This window comes from Chionomys nivalis, chromosome 19 (assembly GCF_950005125.1).
Source record: "Chionomys nivalis chromosome 19, mChiNiv1.1, whole genome shotgun sequence".
NCBI lineage: Eukaryota > Metazoa > Chordata > Mammalia > Rodentia > Cricetidae > Chionomys > Chionomys nivalis.
In genome coordinates, this window is record NC_080104.1 from 62,349,322 (window position 1) to 62,365,573 (window position 16,252).

A 16,252-nucleotide genomic window follows, 5' to 3' on the forward strand; every position below is an offset into this window, starting at 1 on the left:
AGAGGGCTTCTCTGGCCTTTTAGGCTGAGCTGGTAACAGAAGAGGCTGAGAACCTGGGAAGTCTTCACAGCCATGGGCCCCAGATACCTCTCTCTCTGTAGCTGCGGCACTTCCTAGTGTACTAGGGCCCCAAATCCCCGCTTACTCCTAGGCACACACAAAAGCTGTGGCGTCTGTGATGCCAACACGAGAGGGCGCACCTCCCTCAGCAGCGAATGCTTCTGAGTAGATCAGGACACAGCCTTGGTGACAATGGTACCTCTCTCATTGTTAAGCGGTGACGTGTGCTGATAGGGAAAGCTCGCGCTTACATTTATGATGCAGCGGGTCAGCAGAACATCTCACACTCAAAGACTACATATATAGGGGGAAAATCCAGGCTGAACAATGGAACTGCTGGGTAGGACTAAGGGCATTCTGCTCTCATTAATAATAATAATAATGGAAAATAGCTTAACTCCCAAACCCCACCATTTGTTAGACAAGAATGCAAAGCTCCATCTCCCAAGCTGCTACGCTGCTAGTAACACTGGGATAGATCGTGCTCATTCTCCTGCAACCCCACCACACCACCCTCCCCAGCGGAGGCCTGACAGAGCTCGGACACCCCCAGGTCACCTTGACGACCAGGCTCAGGCCCCCGTGAGAACGCGTCCCTCTCGGCACGCAGAGTCCGCGGCGCCCAGAGAGAGGCGTCCAGAGAGAAGCCTGGCGTGGCAAAGGAAACAAAACAAAAGCAAAGCCGAACGCCGAGAGGAGAGGTGTGGAGAAGCGGGGAAGCATTTCGGGGAAGAGGCGCGAGCTTCGCGCCGTGCTGCTGTCCCTGGCGGCGGCGGAGGGGCCCGAGGACGGATTCCAAACAGGCGTTTCTCAGAGGCAGCCCCGGAGCGCGCGCCGCGGGAGGCCCGCCGCGGGGCCGACTTCCGGCATCCCGCGCCTGCGCCCTGGCTGCCGGGAAGGCGGCGAGGCGGCGGCCGCGCCTGGAACCGGAAGTGAAGGCAGGTTCCCGCCTCCGTCCGGGCTGCCGCCGCCATACGCGCTCGCAGTGCTTAGGTAAGGCTCGGCCTCGGGCGCCATCCGCCGCCATCCGCCCTCCCCGCGCCGCTTCCCGCCGCCCGCGCCGCTGATCCCGCTCGCCCGGGCCGCGGTCCGGCTGCCGGCGCGTAGTCGGGCACCCGACTCCATTGTCCTCGTCCCTTCCCGGGGAGCCAGCCTTGCCGGGCCCCCGTCCAAGATGGTGGCCGGGGCCGCCGCCGCGCTCCCTCGTGGCGTGGGTGACCCAGCGGGTCCCTTCCCCTCCCCCCGGGGCCGCGGCCACCGGAGGCGGCGCCATGGGAGGGCGGGGCCGCCCGTCGCGGGCCCGCGGGGACGAGATGGCGCCCGCCCGGGTCCGTTCCTAGCGCCCCCCGAATGGCTGCCTCGGTGCGCGGCCGGCGGTGTCGCCACGGAAGAGCGTCCTCCCGGGACGCGCGGGGCGGCGCGAAGACCGAGGCCGGGCAAGCGCTGCCGTTTAACTGCGCACGCTCCAGTCTTCCCGGTTGTGGGTTTTTTCTGGCATTGAGCCATTTGTACCCCTGCACCTCCTCCCTCTCCTGCACCCCTGCCCCTTCTGTACCCCTGCACCTCTCGCACCCTCTGCACCTTCTCCCTCTCCTGTACCCCTGCATTTCCTGCACCCCTCCACCTCCTGCACCCCCGCACCTCCCGTTCTGGCGGTAGGCCTCCCGCCCACCTTCCCTCCCGCTCCAGCTTCCCCGGGGCTGGGGCTGGGATCGCGGGTGTGCGCCGCCGGGACGGGCGCCCAGGTGATTCTGGACGGGTGACCACAGCCACATGATGTTCGCAATTGCAAGTGAGCGCTCCGCGCAGTGCTGACCTTTATCTATCACCCTTGACTGATGGCTGATGGTGGGGACCAGCACCAGGCGGTGACAGGGACAGCGCAGCCTTATGTCTCCTCGTCCCCGTGCATTTCCCCCTCCCGCCAGTCGTTTGTCATGCTCATTTTTCACGGTGTCTGAGTAAGCCGCCGACACCTGAGACCGCTCTCCACGTGTCCCGTTTGGTGTTGTATGTGTTGTGTGTCTCTCTGTCACTTTCCTTCCGGGCAAGGTTTGTAGTTGAGGGAAAGTAGGAAGTACAGAGTCTATTCGTGACTGATGAGTTTTCCTTTTTTGTTGTTCCCCACTCTCCCAGCTCTTCTGTCAGAACACTGGTGTCTTTCCCTTCTGTTCCTCGATCGCCTCTTTCCCCTTCTTTCTCACCTGCTCTGGGACCACTCACCCCAAGGCCTCCCTCTCCCCGTGCCGGCCCAGTTATGGCAGAGAATGACGTCGACAACGAGCTCTTAGACTACGAAGATGATGAAGTGGAGACAGCGGCTGGGGGAGATGGGACCGAAGCGCCTGCCAAGAAAGACGTCAAGGGCTCCTACGTCTCCATCCACAGCTCCGGCTTCCGAGACTTCCTGCTCAAGCCAGAGCTGCTCCGGGCCATTGTAGACTGTGGCTTTGAGCATCCATCAGAAGGTGGGCAGAGACCTTGTGAAGCATCTTAAGGAGGGGATTGTGTTTAGCATAGTCCAGGCCATGAGAGTGTGTCCATATGTCAGCACCATAAGACTCTCCTTGGCTTTGATCAGACAGAGGGCCTGGCTGGACCTTTAGTTCCCGTCTTTCGGGCCAGGACGGCTGTGGTCTCTAACAACCGTATTGATTGGTCTAAAGGTGCTGGCTTCTGGGTCACATGCCACGTCCTTCATTTTGTCCAAGATTGCAGGGTTACCTGACCCAAAAGCGTAGGAGAATTGGCCTGTGGTAGGCATTCAGGTTCCTGGATTGTTAGGGTGAAGGGAAAATAAAGACAGCCGGGAACATTGGAGGAGCTGCTGGCAGGTGCCAGAGGGTTTTTATAGCACGGGGAGGCCTGAAGCTAAGAAGGGCTTGACTTGGATATAAATGTGACCAACGGGACAGAGATAAGACAGGTCTGAGAGGTGACGGGGACCAGGTGAAAAATCTGGAGTATCAGCTGGGAAGAAGGGGTTGGCGTGGTGCAAAAAGTCTTCCCCCTTTCCCTTCTAGTCCAGCATGAATGCATCCCTCAGGCCATTCTGGGGATGGACGTCCTGTGCCAGGCCAAGTCGGGCATGGGGAAGACAGCAGTGTTTGTCCTGGCCACACTGCAGCAGCTGGAGCCAATCACTGGGCAGGTATGTTGGGGCAGTGCTGGGGAGGGCACGGAGACTGTGGCTATAAGACACTCTGAGAGCTGGTCTCCCTGCCAGCAGGGGGAATGTTCTGTAGCAGCATGGGCTTAAGCACTTTTGTGACTGTCACTCTGGAGAGGGTGGCGAAGGACTGACTTCACTGTGTCTCCATTGCTCCCTTGAGGTGTCTGTGCTGGTGATGTGTCACACTAGGGAGCTGGCCTTTCAGATCAGCAAGGAGTATGAGCGCTTCTCAAAGTACATGCCGAACGTCAAGGTAAGAGGCTGAGACGCCAGGGACGGGGTATGGGAATCGGAGTATGAGGTGAGCTCCCGCGGGCAGCATGGGTGCCTTTACTGCAGTGGCAGGGCCTTCTGCAGCTGTCCGTGTGGGTGCAGTGCTGTGACTGCATCTGTGTCCCTGAGAGTTCACGATGACACTTTGATTTACTTATTTTTTGTGGTGTTATAAATCTGATTCCAGAGCCTTGAGCTGCTAAGTGAGTCTGCTCCTGCGCTACCCTATGCATTGTTTATGTAGTCTCTGCCTGCATGGCAGAGGACACCAGATCTCATTACAGATGGTTGTAAGCCACCGCATGGTTGCTGAGAATTGAACTCAGGACCTCTAGGAAGAGCAGTCAATGCTCTTAACCTCTGAACCATCTCTCCCAATCCCCACCCCGTGCCTTGTTTTTAAGTTTAAGATCGACTCTTACCAAATTACCCTGGTAGGCCTTGAACTCACCTCAGACTAGAGCCAGCCCTGAACCTGAGCCTCCTGCCTCAGCTTCCTGAGTAGTTGGGACAGGCCTTTGGCTGGAGCGCTCTTTTGTTCCCCAGCACTGCTTGTCAGATTGCTGGAGAGGGGTCGTGTGTAGCAAGAGGAAGCAGAAGCTCCAAAACAGCTGTGTGTGGACTCTAGGGTGATAGAAGACTGTAAGAGGTGGCCATGTCTGCTACGGTGTGACACGGCGTGGACTTTCACCAGGAGCTTGGCATTGTTTAGGGACTTGGAGATGATGTGTTGCTATGCTTAAGTGTGTGGGGTCTGCTGTGACCAGCGTGCTTCATGGCCCTGTGAAGGGTGGAATGACGCGTAGACTCCTGTTCTGGGGGGGGGGGAACAGTCCTTTTGCTCACGCTCTTTACAGATAACAATTTTGCTTGGTTGAGAAAGAATATCACCATGGGCAGGTGATTGCCTCTGTGGCTTGAATGCAGGGGTTATGGGTGTGTGCCACCACCCTGACTCAACTGTATATTTTAAAGTAGTAATTTTGAGGCAGAACCCTAAACTGAAAATAATTTTTTAAAAACCAAAGTAGGGCCGGAGAAATGGCTCTGGTTAGAGTGTGTGCTGCGCAGCCTGGTGGCTGAGCCATGAGCTCAGACAGCGTGAAGGCGGAAGGGAGAGCCAGGCTCCCACCCCAGCATGTACACACAACACGATGGGTTATTTATTTAGTCACCCACTTGTCTATTTATTTATTTGGACTGGCTTTTTCTGTGTAGCCCTGGTAGTCTTGTAACGTGCTCTGTAGACCAGGCTGGCCCTGCCTCTGACTCCTGAGTGCTGGCATTAAAGGCGTGCAGTGCACCACCATGCTCAACCCAGAATGCTCTTAGGGTCGGGATCAAATACAAGGCTGGGCCAGGCATGGTGGCACATTCTTTTAATTTCAGCACTTGGGGGACAGAGGCCTGTGAATCTCTGAGGCATGGTCTACAGATAGCCAGGACTACACAGAGGAACCCTGTCTGGTGTAGGGATGAGCCTGGATATGGTGTGTGCACCTATAGTTGCAGTTAGTTAGGGTGAATACTCCATGTGCTGCCCCCACCCCTCGTCAGTCACTTACAGAATTGTCTACTTTCCTCTGGTCACCATTAGGTCTAGCTTACTCTTTCCTCAGTAGTTACTGCAGACCAAAACTTATATCTGGAAGTGTAATAGATGTAAGGTAAAAACATTTTGGGCATGAATGCTCCTGTTTGCCGCCAACCTTGTTAACCATTAGTGGTTTTGGAGTGAGAGTGGAGGAAGAGGTTACCATAGAATAAGCGTTGGGGAGGCTGGAGAGATGGCTCCGAGGTTAAGAGCACTGGCTGCTCTTCCAGAGGTCCTGAGTACATAATTAAGTATACACTGTATACATAAATCTTTAAAGAAAAAAGAGTGTGTGACATTGTGCTCCCTGATGGTTCTTTACCCTTGAAACTGGAGAAGTCCACAGGTACTTGATGTAGTATTACAGCTCAGACCCCAGCATTCACCTAGCAGTTTACACAAGGCAAGACTTAACCTTGGCACTCAGGAGGTCAGCCAAAGCTACGCCAGCTGAGTTAGGGAAGCTTGGTATTTGTGTGTGTGTGTTTTGGTAGTACTTCACACTTACTGATGGCTTGTGTTCTTGCTGTTTTCATTCTTCTAAGAAAGCCATGACTTTAGATTCACATAGGCCTTACTGTGTGGGTCAGCCAGGGATATGTAGAGAGCCTGTCTCAAAAAAAAAAAAGTATTTGAGTGACTGGACACTCGTCTTCATCCCTGCCCCCAGTTGACCCTGCAGTGCTGATCAGGTCCCTTTGTTTCTTGCCTGATGTTTGGAGGCTTGTGAGTCACTGCAGGGCTGACAGCCAGCAGCTGGTCTACAGTCAGCTAAGAGTGGGCACCGCTGTCTGGCAGGGTGGTCTGTGCCTTTTCCTAGCATTTGGGCAGCAGACAGGCTGATGACAAAGTGAGTGTAAGGCCAGTCAGGGCTACACAGTGAGACTTTATCACAAGAGAAGAAAGGGGGAAAGGTAAGTAACAGGGACTCTGGGGAGACTGGAGCCTCTTCCTGTCTCATGAGCCTTTTCCGTTGGCTGACAGGTGGCAGTGTTTTTTGGCGGTCTATCTATCAAGAAGGATGAAGAGGTGCTGAAGAAGAACTGCCCACACATTGTCGTGGGGACTCCCGGCCGAATTCTAGCCCTGGCTCGAAATAAGAGCCTGAACCTCAAGCACATTAAACACTTTATCTTGGACGAGTGTGACAAGATGCTTGAACAGCTCGGTGAGTGGCTGTGGTTGGCTGGGATCATGGGGTTTGGGAGCTGCCCCTTGGAGCCAAATGATGTTTGCTTGACACGGGAGCACGCGTGTGCAAGGACGACTCTGGATCTATCACCCATGACTGATGGCTCTGCATTCCTTTTCCTCCCCTGGGGTTGGGCGTTGAAGGCCTTGTCCATGCTGGCCTGTTAATGTAGAGCAGAGGGGTTTGCCCTTCTGTCCCCAGACAAAGTGGTTCTCAACCTTTCTGATGGTGCAACTGTTGTGACCCCCAACCATGAGATTGTTTTTGTTACTATTTCATAACTGTAATTTTGCTATTGTTATGAATCAAAATGTAAATATCTGATACGGGACCCTTGTGAAAGATGTTCACCTCTTCCCCTGTCTGGACTCAGGTTGAGAACCACTGTGGTGTATAGCAGCCTGACCAGAGTTCATAAACAAGCAGGTTTCTAGAGGTCAGTTCTGAGGTTCATCTGAGTGTTCACAGAAGTCATGAGTTCTAGTGGGGCAGTGTGTCACGTGGGGTTGAAAGTTTTTTGTTTTGTCTTCTCCTTCTCTCTCTCTCTCTCTCTCTCTCTCTCTCTCTCTCTCTCTCTCTCTCTCTTTTTCCTTGGTTTTTCGAGACAGGATTTCTCTGTGGCTTTGGAGCCTATCCTGGCACTAGCTCTGTAGACCAGAATGGTCTCGAGCTCACAGAGATCCGCCTGCCTCTGTCTCCCCAGTGCTGGGATTAAAGGCCTGAGCCACCACTGCCCAGCTAAAAGAAAATGTTAAGGATTTTGTAGGGCAGTTAAGAGCGGACGGCTCTTTAGAGGACCTGGGTTCATCCCAGCACCAGTGTGGCAGCCATAATGGTCTGTAATCTAAGAAGATCTTGTTCCTCTTGGTCTCCATGGGCACTGAATAGAAGTACAGCACAGACAGAGCATCCATACACTTTAAAAATGAAGGTGTTCAAGGGTGAGAACTGGCTGCTCTTCCATCCCAGCACATTCCCACTTGGCAGTGTAGCCATGTGTAGCTCCAGACCCAGCGGATCCAAAGCCCTCTTACACCTACACACATAATAAAAATTAAAAATAAGTTAGTGCTGGGTGGTGGTGGTGCACACCTTTAATCCCAGCACTAAGGGTGAGGCTGAGGGTCTCTTAAGTTGGAGACCAGCCTAGTCTACACACTGAAACTCGTTCTCTTAAAAACAAAACAAAAACTTGCGTGCCTTTAAACCCAGGTGGGTCTTTATGAATTGCAAACCAGCCAAGGGCTACGTAGTAAGATCCTATTTTTTTTATTTGAAATATATTATTACAAGATAATTAGGGCTAGCAAGGAATGAATTGTTGTTTTTGTTTTTGTTTTTTTTTTTTTTTTTTTGGTTTTTCGAGACAGGGTTTCTCTGTGGTTTTGGAGCCTGTCCTGGAACTAGCTCTTGTAGACCAGGCTGGTCTCGAACTCACAGAGATCCGCCTGCCTCTGCCTCCCAAGTGCTGGGATTAAAGGCGTGCGCCACCACCGCCCGGCTGAATGAATTGTTTTTTATATTTATTATTTTTATTGAGCTCTACATCTTTCTCTGCTCGGCTTCCTGCCTCTCCCCTCCCCCTTTCAACCCTCCCCCAAAGTCCCCATGCTCCCAATTTACTCAGGAGATCTTGTCTTTTTCTACTTTCTACTTCCCATGTAGATTAGATCTATGTAAGTCTCTCTTATGTCCGCATTGTTGTCTAAGTTCTCTGGGATTGTGGTTTGTAGACTGGCTTTCTTTGCTTTATGTCTAAAAACCACCTATGAGTGAGTACGTGTGATAATTGTCTTTCTATGTCTGGGTTACCTCACTCAAAATAGTGTTTTCTAGCTCCATCCATTTTAAGACCCTATCTTTAAAACAAAACCAAAAAAAGAAAAAAGAAAACAATAATTTTGGTTTGGTTAGTTGCAAGAGTAGGAAAGCACATAGCCCCAGAGGGAAGTCTTTCCAAATGGCCTTTGGCTGCCTGAGATGGCAGAGTAACGGTGGGCATTAGGTCATATTTGCCTGGCCGTTCAGGGATGTGAGGCTGGAGTCAAGGTGAAGGCCAGAGTGGATGATGTCTGCAGTGAGTGCTTTGGAGGCTGGTGTAGGGGAAGAGCTGCTGGACCGGCCTCAGCGTCGTGGTTTTCTATGTACACATCAGTACGTCGCTCTTCCTGGCCTGGAGCTTGCTGTGTGAGCCAGGCTGGCAACTCAGACCAGCCTACCCCTTCTTCCTGAGTGCTGGGATTCAAGATGTCTACCACCACACCTGGCAAGATAGTATGGAATGTTCCAGGGATTTCTGTGTCATTCTTGTGTAGGGGCTGTACTAGTCTTCCCTTTATAGTCCAGCTTTAGTGTAGTGCTGCTGGGGGGCTCGGGTTATTATTTCTCTGTGAGTTCCCATGGAGGCCTTGGCTTCCCTAGCAGCGAGAGCTCCTGCATGCTGAGCCTCTCTCCAGCCTCATGCTCCGTGTTTAAGGACGGCCGTTCCTGAGCCCATGTTGGATTCTGTCCCCATTTTATAAATTTGGACTTTAGGTTAAGTTAAATTTCTTGGCTAAATAAGGGGCCGAGAACCTGACCCCGAGTATCTTTGTAAATACATCACTTTTTTCCATGTTGTTACTTTTGTTTTGTTTTTTCAATCTCGAGTAGCCTTGGCTGGTCTCAAAACTCAAAATATAATCCTGATCCTCCTGCCTCCTAAGTGCTGGGATTATAAGGCTGAGCCCCAAGCCTGGCTTGTTCTGGAGATGATGGAGGGAGGAGGCCATGGCTCTAGAGTGACTCCTGAGCTCTCACTGGCTGTGGCCTCACTTCCTTCTACAATCCTCTCCCACAGACATGCGTCGGGATGTCCAGGAAATCTTTCGCATGACCCCCCATGAGAAGCAGGTCATGATGTTCAGTGCCACCTTGAGCAAAGAGATCCGGCCAGTCTGCCGCAAGTTCATGCAAGATGTAAATACCTTCTACCTTCTCTCCCTCCACTCCCCGCCCGCTGCCTCCTCCCCTTCCTCGCCCTCTTCCTCCAGACTCCCTTGTCCTTCAAGCACCAAGAAGGGAGCTTGTGTCCACCTGGGAGTGACGGCTCCTTGAAGAAACACAGAGGCAGAGACAGTTAGCGCTAGGGTCTGCGCGTGCCAGGGAAACTCCGGAAGACTTGGTCGGGTTAACTTGAGAGCGGGTAGCGTTTGACATTTTTAATCACAACATTTTTGAACCTCTTCTCACTGTTGGGGGTAGGGCACGATTTTGTGCCCTATCACCTGCCATCGCCTCCTACACACGACCACAGCCACGCACCCTCCAGGTGGCATGGGGCATTCAGCTGGAGCCTCTGCTCACCGAAATGCATACATCTCAGAGGCAGGAGAGCAAGACAGGGACAGTCAGGTGGCAGGGACTGTCAAGAAGAAGAGCAAGCAAACGGCACCATGAATCCACCCCTCCCAGCTCCAGGGGCGGGGGCCATTGGCACCTCAGTCCCCAGTCCCTCCTCCTTGCTACCCATACCTCCTTGCACCCATCGGAGCCTTGGCTGACGTGAGCTGGCAGCAGAGAAGCTGAGGCACGGCGGGAGCACGCAGACCTACCAGCAGTGGATGGCAGCGCGGAGGCCACGGGGAGCCTGACCAGGATGCTGAGGACCAAACCAGCCTCTTTTTCTCTTCCCGGTTTCCTGAACCTAATGTGCTGTACCCCATTTCCCCATACTTGTTGGGGGAGGGGTGTCCTGAAAGGGGTGGTGGAATTTTTCCCTCTCTTATTTTTTTCTTAAAGGAGGGTGATGGGAAAAGCCAAACAGGAAGCTGCACTGGGATGTAACCAGGAGGGTAGCAGCGCCAAGACTGAGCATGGGAGGGTGGGGTCCACCTGCCCTGACCCTTTTCTTCCCTTGAGAAGATGGCTGCCTCTTGGGCCGGGCTTGGGGCTAGAATTAGGAGGCTGTGAGACTTATTTGGGGAGCTGCCTTACCAGCCTGCTTTTGGGAGGAGACTTCTTTATTCCTTCTTTATCCCTGGCTCTCTGTGAACTGTCTCTCGAGACAGAATGGGGCATGGGGAAAGTCCCACCTGGAGTTCACTGGTGTCTGATTGAATACTTAGGTTCCTCCCTCCCCTTCAAGGGTTCAGGGTGGGTATACAGTTCTTTATGAAATGTGAGATCGGTTCCTTTTTATTGCCTTTTCACCTTTGATGCTAAAAGATGGTTGTATTAGATTTTCAGAGAAAAGCAGTAGGGCAGGGAAGCTGTAAATCTTAAAACTGCCGGGAAGGAGGGAGCTGGAGGAGGGGAAGAGAGGGGCCATACCCTTAGACTCCAAGAAAGTAGACAGGCTCGGGAATGGAGTCTAGTCATCTGCAAGGGGTGGGGCTGCAGAGAAAGGGAGACCCCTGAGAGTCAGCACAAGCTGCTAAGGATGCTGTCTGGTGCCATAAAAGAGGAAATGTTGGGAAAGGTCAAAGTTGTGCTGATTTAGAGCTCAAAAAGGTGGTCAGGTCCAGCTGTGGCTGTGGGAAGCCTGCACTGCCTGTTGTCGAGGACCATGTGTTGACCCCTCACCTCCCGAGTCTAGATGGTCTGACTCTGACGAGTTTCCCCTAAAGCTGATCTAGTGGTTTGAGTACAGGCTGTCTCTCAACTTTGTCAATGTTTGCTTCTCTTTAATGACATTTTAAAAACTTCAACCGCAACCACCTGAGACTGGGGTCAGTGTGCACTAATGCCCAGCTTTTGGATGGCTTTAGGACTGTGTCCATTACAACTTTCTGGCCTTGAGGACATATGCTGACGTGTGTTGAGAGGACAGTTAAGTGGGGCAATTGACCCTGTCCTGTTCTGGCACCATTGCCCAGGCCCCAGCACCCCTGCCTCCTGTGTGACTTGGCCATGCTGTCCCCTTGAGCACTGTCTTCCATTGTTAATCATTCCCTCCACGAGCTCCACCTGACACTGGCATCTTGTAACTGAGCTTCGGTGCTCTGTGCAGAGTTCCTTTCTCTGACTGTTCTCAGTTGGGCTTCTCAAAATCCAACTGATGCTGATGCTGCCAGATCCACTGGAAAGGGACCTCAGTACTAGAGTGTTCTTTGTGGTGGGAGGGGCTTCCAGTCTTCTCTCTCCTCCCCATCAGTCCATGGGGTGTATTGGAGATCAGCGTCCTCCACCCCCCCAGGTTTAACCCCCCCACTCTGCCCTCCTCCTGCCCCCACCCCTCCTTCCCTCAGCCTATGGAGATCTTCGTGGATGACGAGACCAAGTTGACGCTGCATGGGTTGCAGCAATACTACGTGAAACTGAAGGACAATGAGAAGAACCGGAAGCTTTTTGACCTTCTCGATGTCCTCGAGTTCAACCAGGTCAGTATTGAGGGTCTCTGTGGGCATGAGCACTGGACAGCTCCAGCTGTGGCGAAAGCCTGTGTAGGAGGAGCCTGTGATTGAGGAGCCAATAAGAGAAGAGGTGAGAGTGGAGAGCAAGTCTGAGGCTGGAAGATGGAGCTGCTGGGTGAGAGGACTTGATGACCTCAGCAGGTGGAGAAGCCTTGAGATGGGGGTGCTCAGCTGTCGCCTCTTGTAGTTACCTAAGAGTAGCAGTGTCAGCCTGTGCTCAGGTGGCCGCAGAGCCAATGTGGGGCTCTTAGTGTTTGAAGAGGCTTATCTGCTTTTCTAGGCTGTAACTGTCATTCCTAGCATTTTCCTGAGGTGGCCTCACCCGTGTGTGCCAGTGTGGGGTCTTGTGTCATGGCAGCTCAGAGGCCAGGCTGTTCAGAAGTCTTGTCCTAGACCCAGGCAGATGGTTCAAGAGCAGAAAAGAACATCCAAGAAGAAATGGGATAAGGGACTGGGGAACTCCGCTAGGAATTCTGCCAGAGCTGGGCTGTGGTGGCATCTGCCTTTAACCTCAGCTCTCGGGAGACGGAGGCAGCCAAGCCTCTTTAGTTCAACTCCAGTCTGGTCTATAGACTGAACTCCAGAACAGCCAGGGCTATACAGAAACCAAAGAACCAGCCAGGCAGAAGTTCTGCCAGGTGTGCTGACCCACATTTTTATTTTTTTGGTTTTTTCGAGACAGGGTTTCTCTGTGGCTTTGGAGCCTGTCCTGGAACTGGCCCACATTTTTAAACTCACTGATTAGTGAAAGACAGGGAACCTTTGTGAGTTCAAGTTTTGGGCCAGCCTGGTCTACATAATGTGTTTCAGGACAACTAGGGCTACACAGAGAAGCCCTGCCTCACCCTCCTCTTTTAGAGGGTCCGCTCTCACTCCCTGCACGGACACCTGTAACTGGCCCCAGGGGGTGCAGCATAGGCACCTGCACAGACCCGCATACGCTCACAAACACATATATACATCCATCTAAAAAACCTTACACCGTTAGATCCCTGGGGCTGAAGGACTGGCTCAGAGGTTAAGAGCACTCTTGTTCTTACAGGGTTCCCAAGGTCAGTTCCTGGTACCTACATGTCAGAAGCGGGCCCAGTATCCTCTTTTGGCTCTCCACACACCAGGCACATGTGTTCACATACACATGAACTTTAGAAAGCAAAAGGTGAGATTCCGGAAATGACGCCCATGCTTCCCCAGGTGGTGATCTTTGTGAAGTCCGTGCAGCGCTGCATTGCCCTGGCCCAGCTTCTAGTGGAGCAGAACTTCCCAGCCATTGCCATCCACCGTGGGATGCCCCAGGAGGAGAGGTGAGCTGGAAACGATGGATTTGTGTTCTGGGGAGGAAAAGGTGTGCTGAGAAAGGAATCTCAATCATCTCCTCTCCTTCCTCACAAAGGCTCTCTCGGTATCAGCAGTTCAAGGATTTCCAGCGGCGGATTCTTGTGGCTACCAACCTGTTTGGCCGAGGCATGGACATTGAACGTGTGAACATCGCCTTCAACTATGACATGCCAGAGGACTCGGACACCTACCTGCACCGGGTGAGCTGCCCACCCTTACCCCACTTCCTCTGTGTGTGTGCGCACGTGCATGCTCTACATTTTTCTCTCTTCTGTCTCCCTCCCCCTTGAGGCTTGTGATCTTTTCCTTGTCTCCTTCCAGGTGGCCAGGGCAGGCCGGTTTGGCACCAAGGGCTTGGCTATCACATTTGTGTCAGATGAGAATGATGCTAAGATCCTCAATGACGTGCAGGACCGCTTTGAGGTCAACATCAGTGAGCTACCTGATGAGATCGACATCTCTTCCTATAGTGAGTAACCCTCAGCATGCTGCCTCCTCTTTTTTTTTTTTTTTTGTTTTTTTTTTAAGTTTTAACCGTGTGTGTGTCTGTCTGTCCAATCCGAAGTGTATCCTCTGAGCCTGTGACACAAACATCTGCATGTCTGTGCGTGTGTGTGTGTGTGTGTGCATGTCTCCACTACCAATTCTATCCTCTGAACCTGTGACACAAACAGCGTGTGTGTGTGTGTGTGTATTCATGTGTGTCTCCACTCCCAAAAGTATACTCTGAACCTATGACAGCTGAGAGTGTGTGTGAGAGAGGAATTTCCCTTTTTTGGTAAATGCTGGTGTTTTTCTTCAGTTGAACAGACGCGGTAGAGGAATCACCCAGTCTGGAGTGTGGCCGTCTCTTGAGTTAGAAGAGGACACCAGGGATCAGGGTGGAGACAGCACTGTCCCCCGCCCCTGCCAGCCCTCACCCTATCCTGCCCATGCTTCCCTCTGTCACCACCACTCCTGAACCTGTTCCTGATTTATCAGAGTTGTTGGTTTTTTTTTTTTTTTTTTTTTAACAAAACTAAGTATGAAACTGCTGTGTCTGTGGTGTCTTATGTGCTCCGTCTGTTCCTGTTAAGGGCTTGATGGTGAGCCCTGTTGTGCAGGGTCAAGGTGAGGACGGCCCAAACCCAGGAGGCAGTGGCTCCCCGCTGCCTTCTCTTCCTGGTGTCTCTCCCATTCTAAAGTGACCATGGAGGGTGAGGATGGGACACTGAGCCTGGAATCGGAAGGGAGAGAGAGCAAGGTCTGTGTTCCAGCATCTCATCCGCTCCTTCAGCTTCTGGGTCCCAGTGCCCTTCCACAGATCCGGCACATGTAAGCAGGCCTGGTTCAGCTCCCTTGGACCAGTAGAGCTGTGTAGAGAGGCTGGGTCTCTGGGTGGGGAAGATTAATGGGCACAGCATCAACCAGGACAGGGGCCTGAAGTCTGTCGTCCGTTTCTCCTGTTTGATCTGATGTTCAGAAGGTCATGTGTGAAGTTTCTTATATGGCTCTGTATCTGTTCCATGTTTATCATGAAGTTCTTGACAAAGTCGCTGGGATCCCTGGAGGGGCAGGGACAGGAGGTGTCAGGTGACAGTGTAGCAGGCTGGAGTGCTCCATGGCAGCTGCCTAGCATCTTCAGAGCCAGGCCTGGATGAGGCACCTGCCCACGGCCCTGCCTGTTCTGGCCAGGCGGAGACTAGAACATGTGTTGCTGGTTGAGATTTCAGATCCTGGCAGTTCAGTTGCTTTAGAAAGCTGGTGTGCAGCCAGCCTCCTCAGCACTAACAGCGTCCTGAGGGGGTGTTCACACCCAGGTCTACCTGACTGAGGCTCACGCTGACCTGCCTCAGAAAATCAGAAATAACTTTCCACATGTATAATACCCATTGAGGCCAGAAGAGGGCACTGGGCCCTGAGGAACTGCAGTTAGAGGTGGTTGTGAGCCCCTGACAGGGCTGGGCATCAAGTCTGGGTCCCCTGATAGAGCAGAAAGTCCTCACCACTGAGCCATCTTTCCTGAAGAGATTTGGCCGAGTCCTGGTAGGAGATGTTCACAGAGAACGCCAGAAAATTCTAGGAAAGCCTTGCTAGGTTTCCCCACTCAGTTACGATTAGAGCGCCCTTTCTGCCCACGCCCACGTGTCCTGGATGGTTTTATGTCAACTTGACACCAGCCACAGTCATCTGAGAGGAGGAAGCCTCAATCAAGAAAATGTCTCCATAGGACCACATAGGAAAGCCTGTCGGGCATATTCTTCCATTCCTCTCCCCACCCCCACTTTTTTTTTTTTTCTTTTTGGTTTTGAGACAGGGTTTTTGTGTAGCCCTGGCTATCTTAGAACTATCTTTGTAGACCAGGATGGCCTCAAACTCAGATCCACCTGCCTCTGCTTTCCAGGGGCTGGGACTAACCACTACTGCCTGCTGGCGTTTTCTTATTTAGTGACTGATGAGGGTGGGCCGAGTCCATTGTGGGTGGTGCCATCCCTGGGCTGGTGGTTCTGGGCTCTACAAAAAAACAGGCTGAGAACTGGGCATAGTGGCACACCCCTTCAATCCCAGCACTTGTGAGGCAGAGGCCAGTGGATCTCAGTTCAAGGCCAGCCTGGACTATAGAGTGAGTTTCAGGACAACCATAGGGTGGAAAATAAAAGCAGGCTGAACAAACCAGGATGAGCAAGCCAGAAAGCAGCACCCTCCATGGCCTCTGCATCAGCTCCTGCCTCCAGATTCCTGCCTCGTGTGACTTCCTGTCCTGACTTCCTCCAATGATGAACAAACCTTTTCCTCCCCAAGTGTCTTCGGTCATGGTGTTTCATCAGCGACAGAAACCCTGACTAGGACACACCACTGTGGGTCTAGTTGCCCAGTAAAGTCCCCATAAACACGCTAAGGGGTGAGAGGTGGATGTCTCACCAGAGTTCCTAAGATTCAAATCCTGTCCATTGCGACCCCTTAGCTCTTCCAGAACACCAACATAGCCGCCGCCCTCTTCCACCCTCCTCTAGAAAAGGGTCTTGCAGGTGGAGGCTGCAGTAGGAGGTAATGAGCCCCTGATCTGCTTCAAACAGAAGCAGATGGTGGGGCTGGAGATGTGGTTCAATGGTCAAGAGCACCAGCTGCTGTTAGGATGTGAGTTTGGTTCTCAGCACCTACATGGCAGCTCACATCCCTGACTGCAGTTCCAGGGGTCTGTCGCCCTCTTCAGGCCACCACGGGCTCTGCACATGAGCACAGACACAAAA

At 52.6% G+C, this 16,252-nt stretch overlaps 1 protein-coding gene and 2 non-coding genes across 4 annotated transcripts; all 3 read left to right on the top strand.

Annotated features, from left to right (window-relative positions):
* Window positions 1–912: 912 nt before the first annotated feature.
* Ddx39b (DExD-box helicase 39B) lies at window positions 913–14,030 on the top strand. Of its 2 annotated transcripts, none has more exons than XM_057751988.1 (11): window positions 913–1,053; window positions 2,197–2,528; window positions 3,084–3,211; window positions 3,393–3,485; window positions 6,084–6,267; window positions 9,131–9,249; window positions 11,520–11,651; window positions 12,879–12,988; window positions 13,078–13,222; window positions 13,344–13,491; window positions 13,825–14,030. In XM_057751988.1, exons 2-11 carry the CDS (start codon window positions 2,318–2,320, stop codon window positions 13,839–13,841), a joined length of 1,287 nt encoding a protein of 428 aa, XP_057607971.1. In that variant the 5' UTR covers window positions 913–1,053; window positions 2,197–2,317; the 3' UTR covers window positions 13,842–14,030. The 2 variants fall into 2 exon arrangements, with proteins under 2 accessions (XP_057607971.1, XP_057607972.1); XM_057751989.1 differs by lacking the exon at window positions 913–1,053 and adding an exon at window positions 1,713–1,852.
* On the top strand, window positions 1,829–1,904 carry LOC130862485 (small nucleolar RNA SNORD83). Its single transcript, XR_009055653.1, has one exon. It is a non-coding gene; the product is annotated as a small nucleolar RNA SNORD83 (small nucleolar RNA).
* Window positions 6,320–6,396, top strand: LOC130862486 (small nucleolar RNA SNORD83). The gene has a single exon (XR_009055654.1). It is a non-coding gene; the product is annotated as a small nucleolar RNA SNORD83 (small nucleolar RNA).
* Window positions 14,031–16,252: the final 2,222 nt, after the last annotated feature.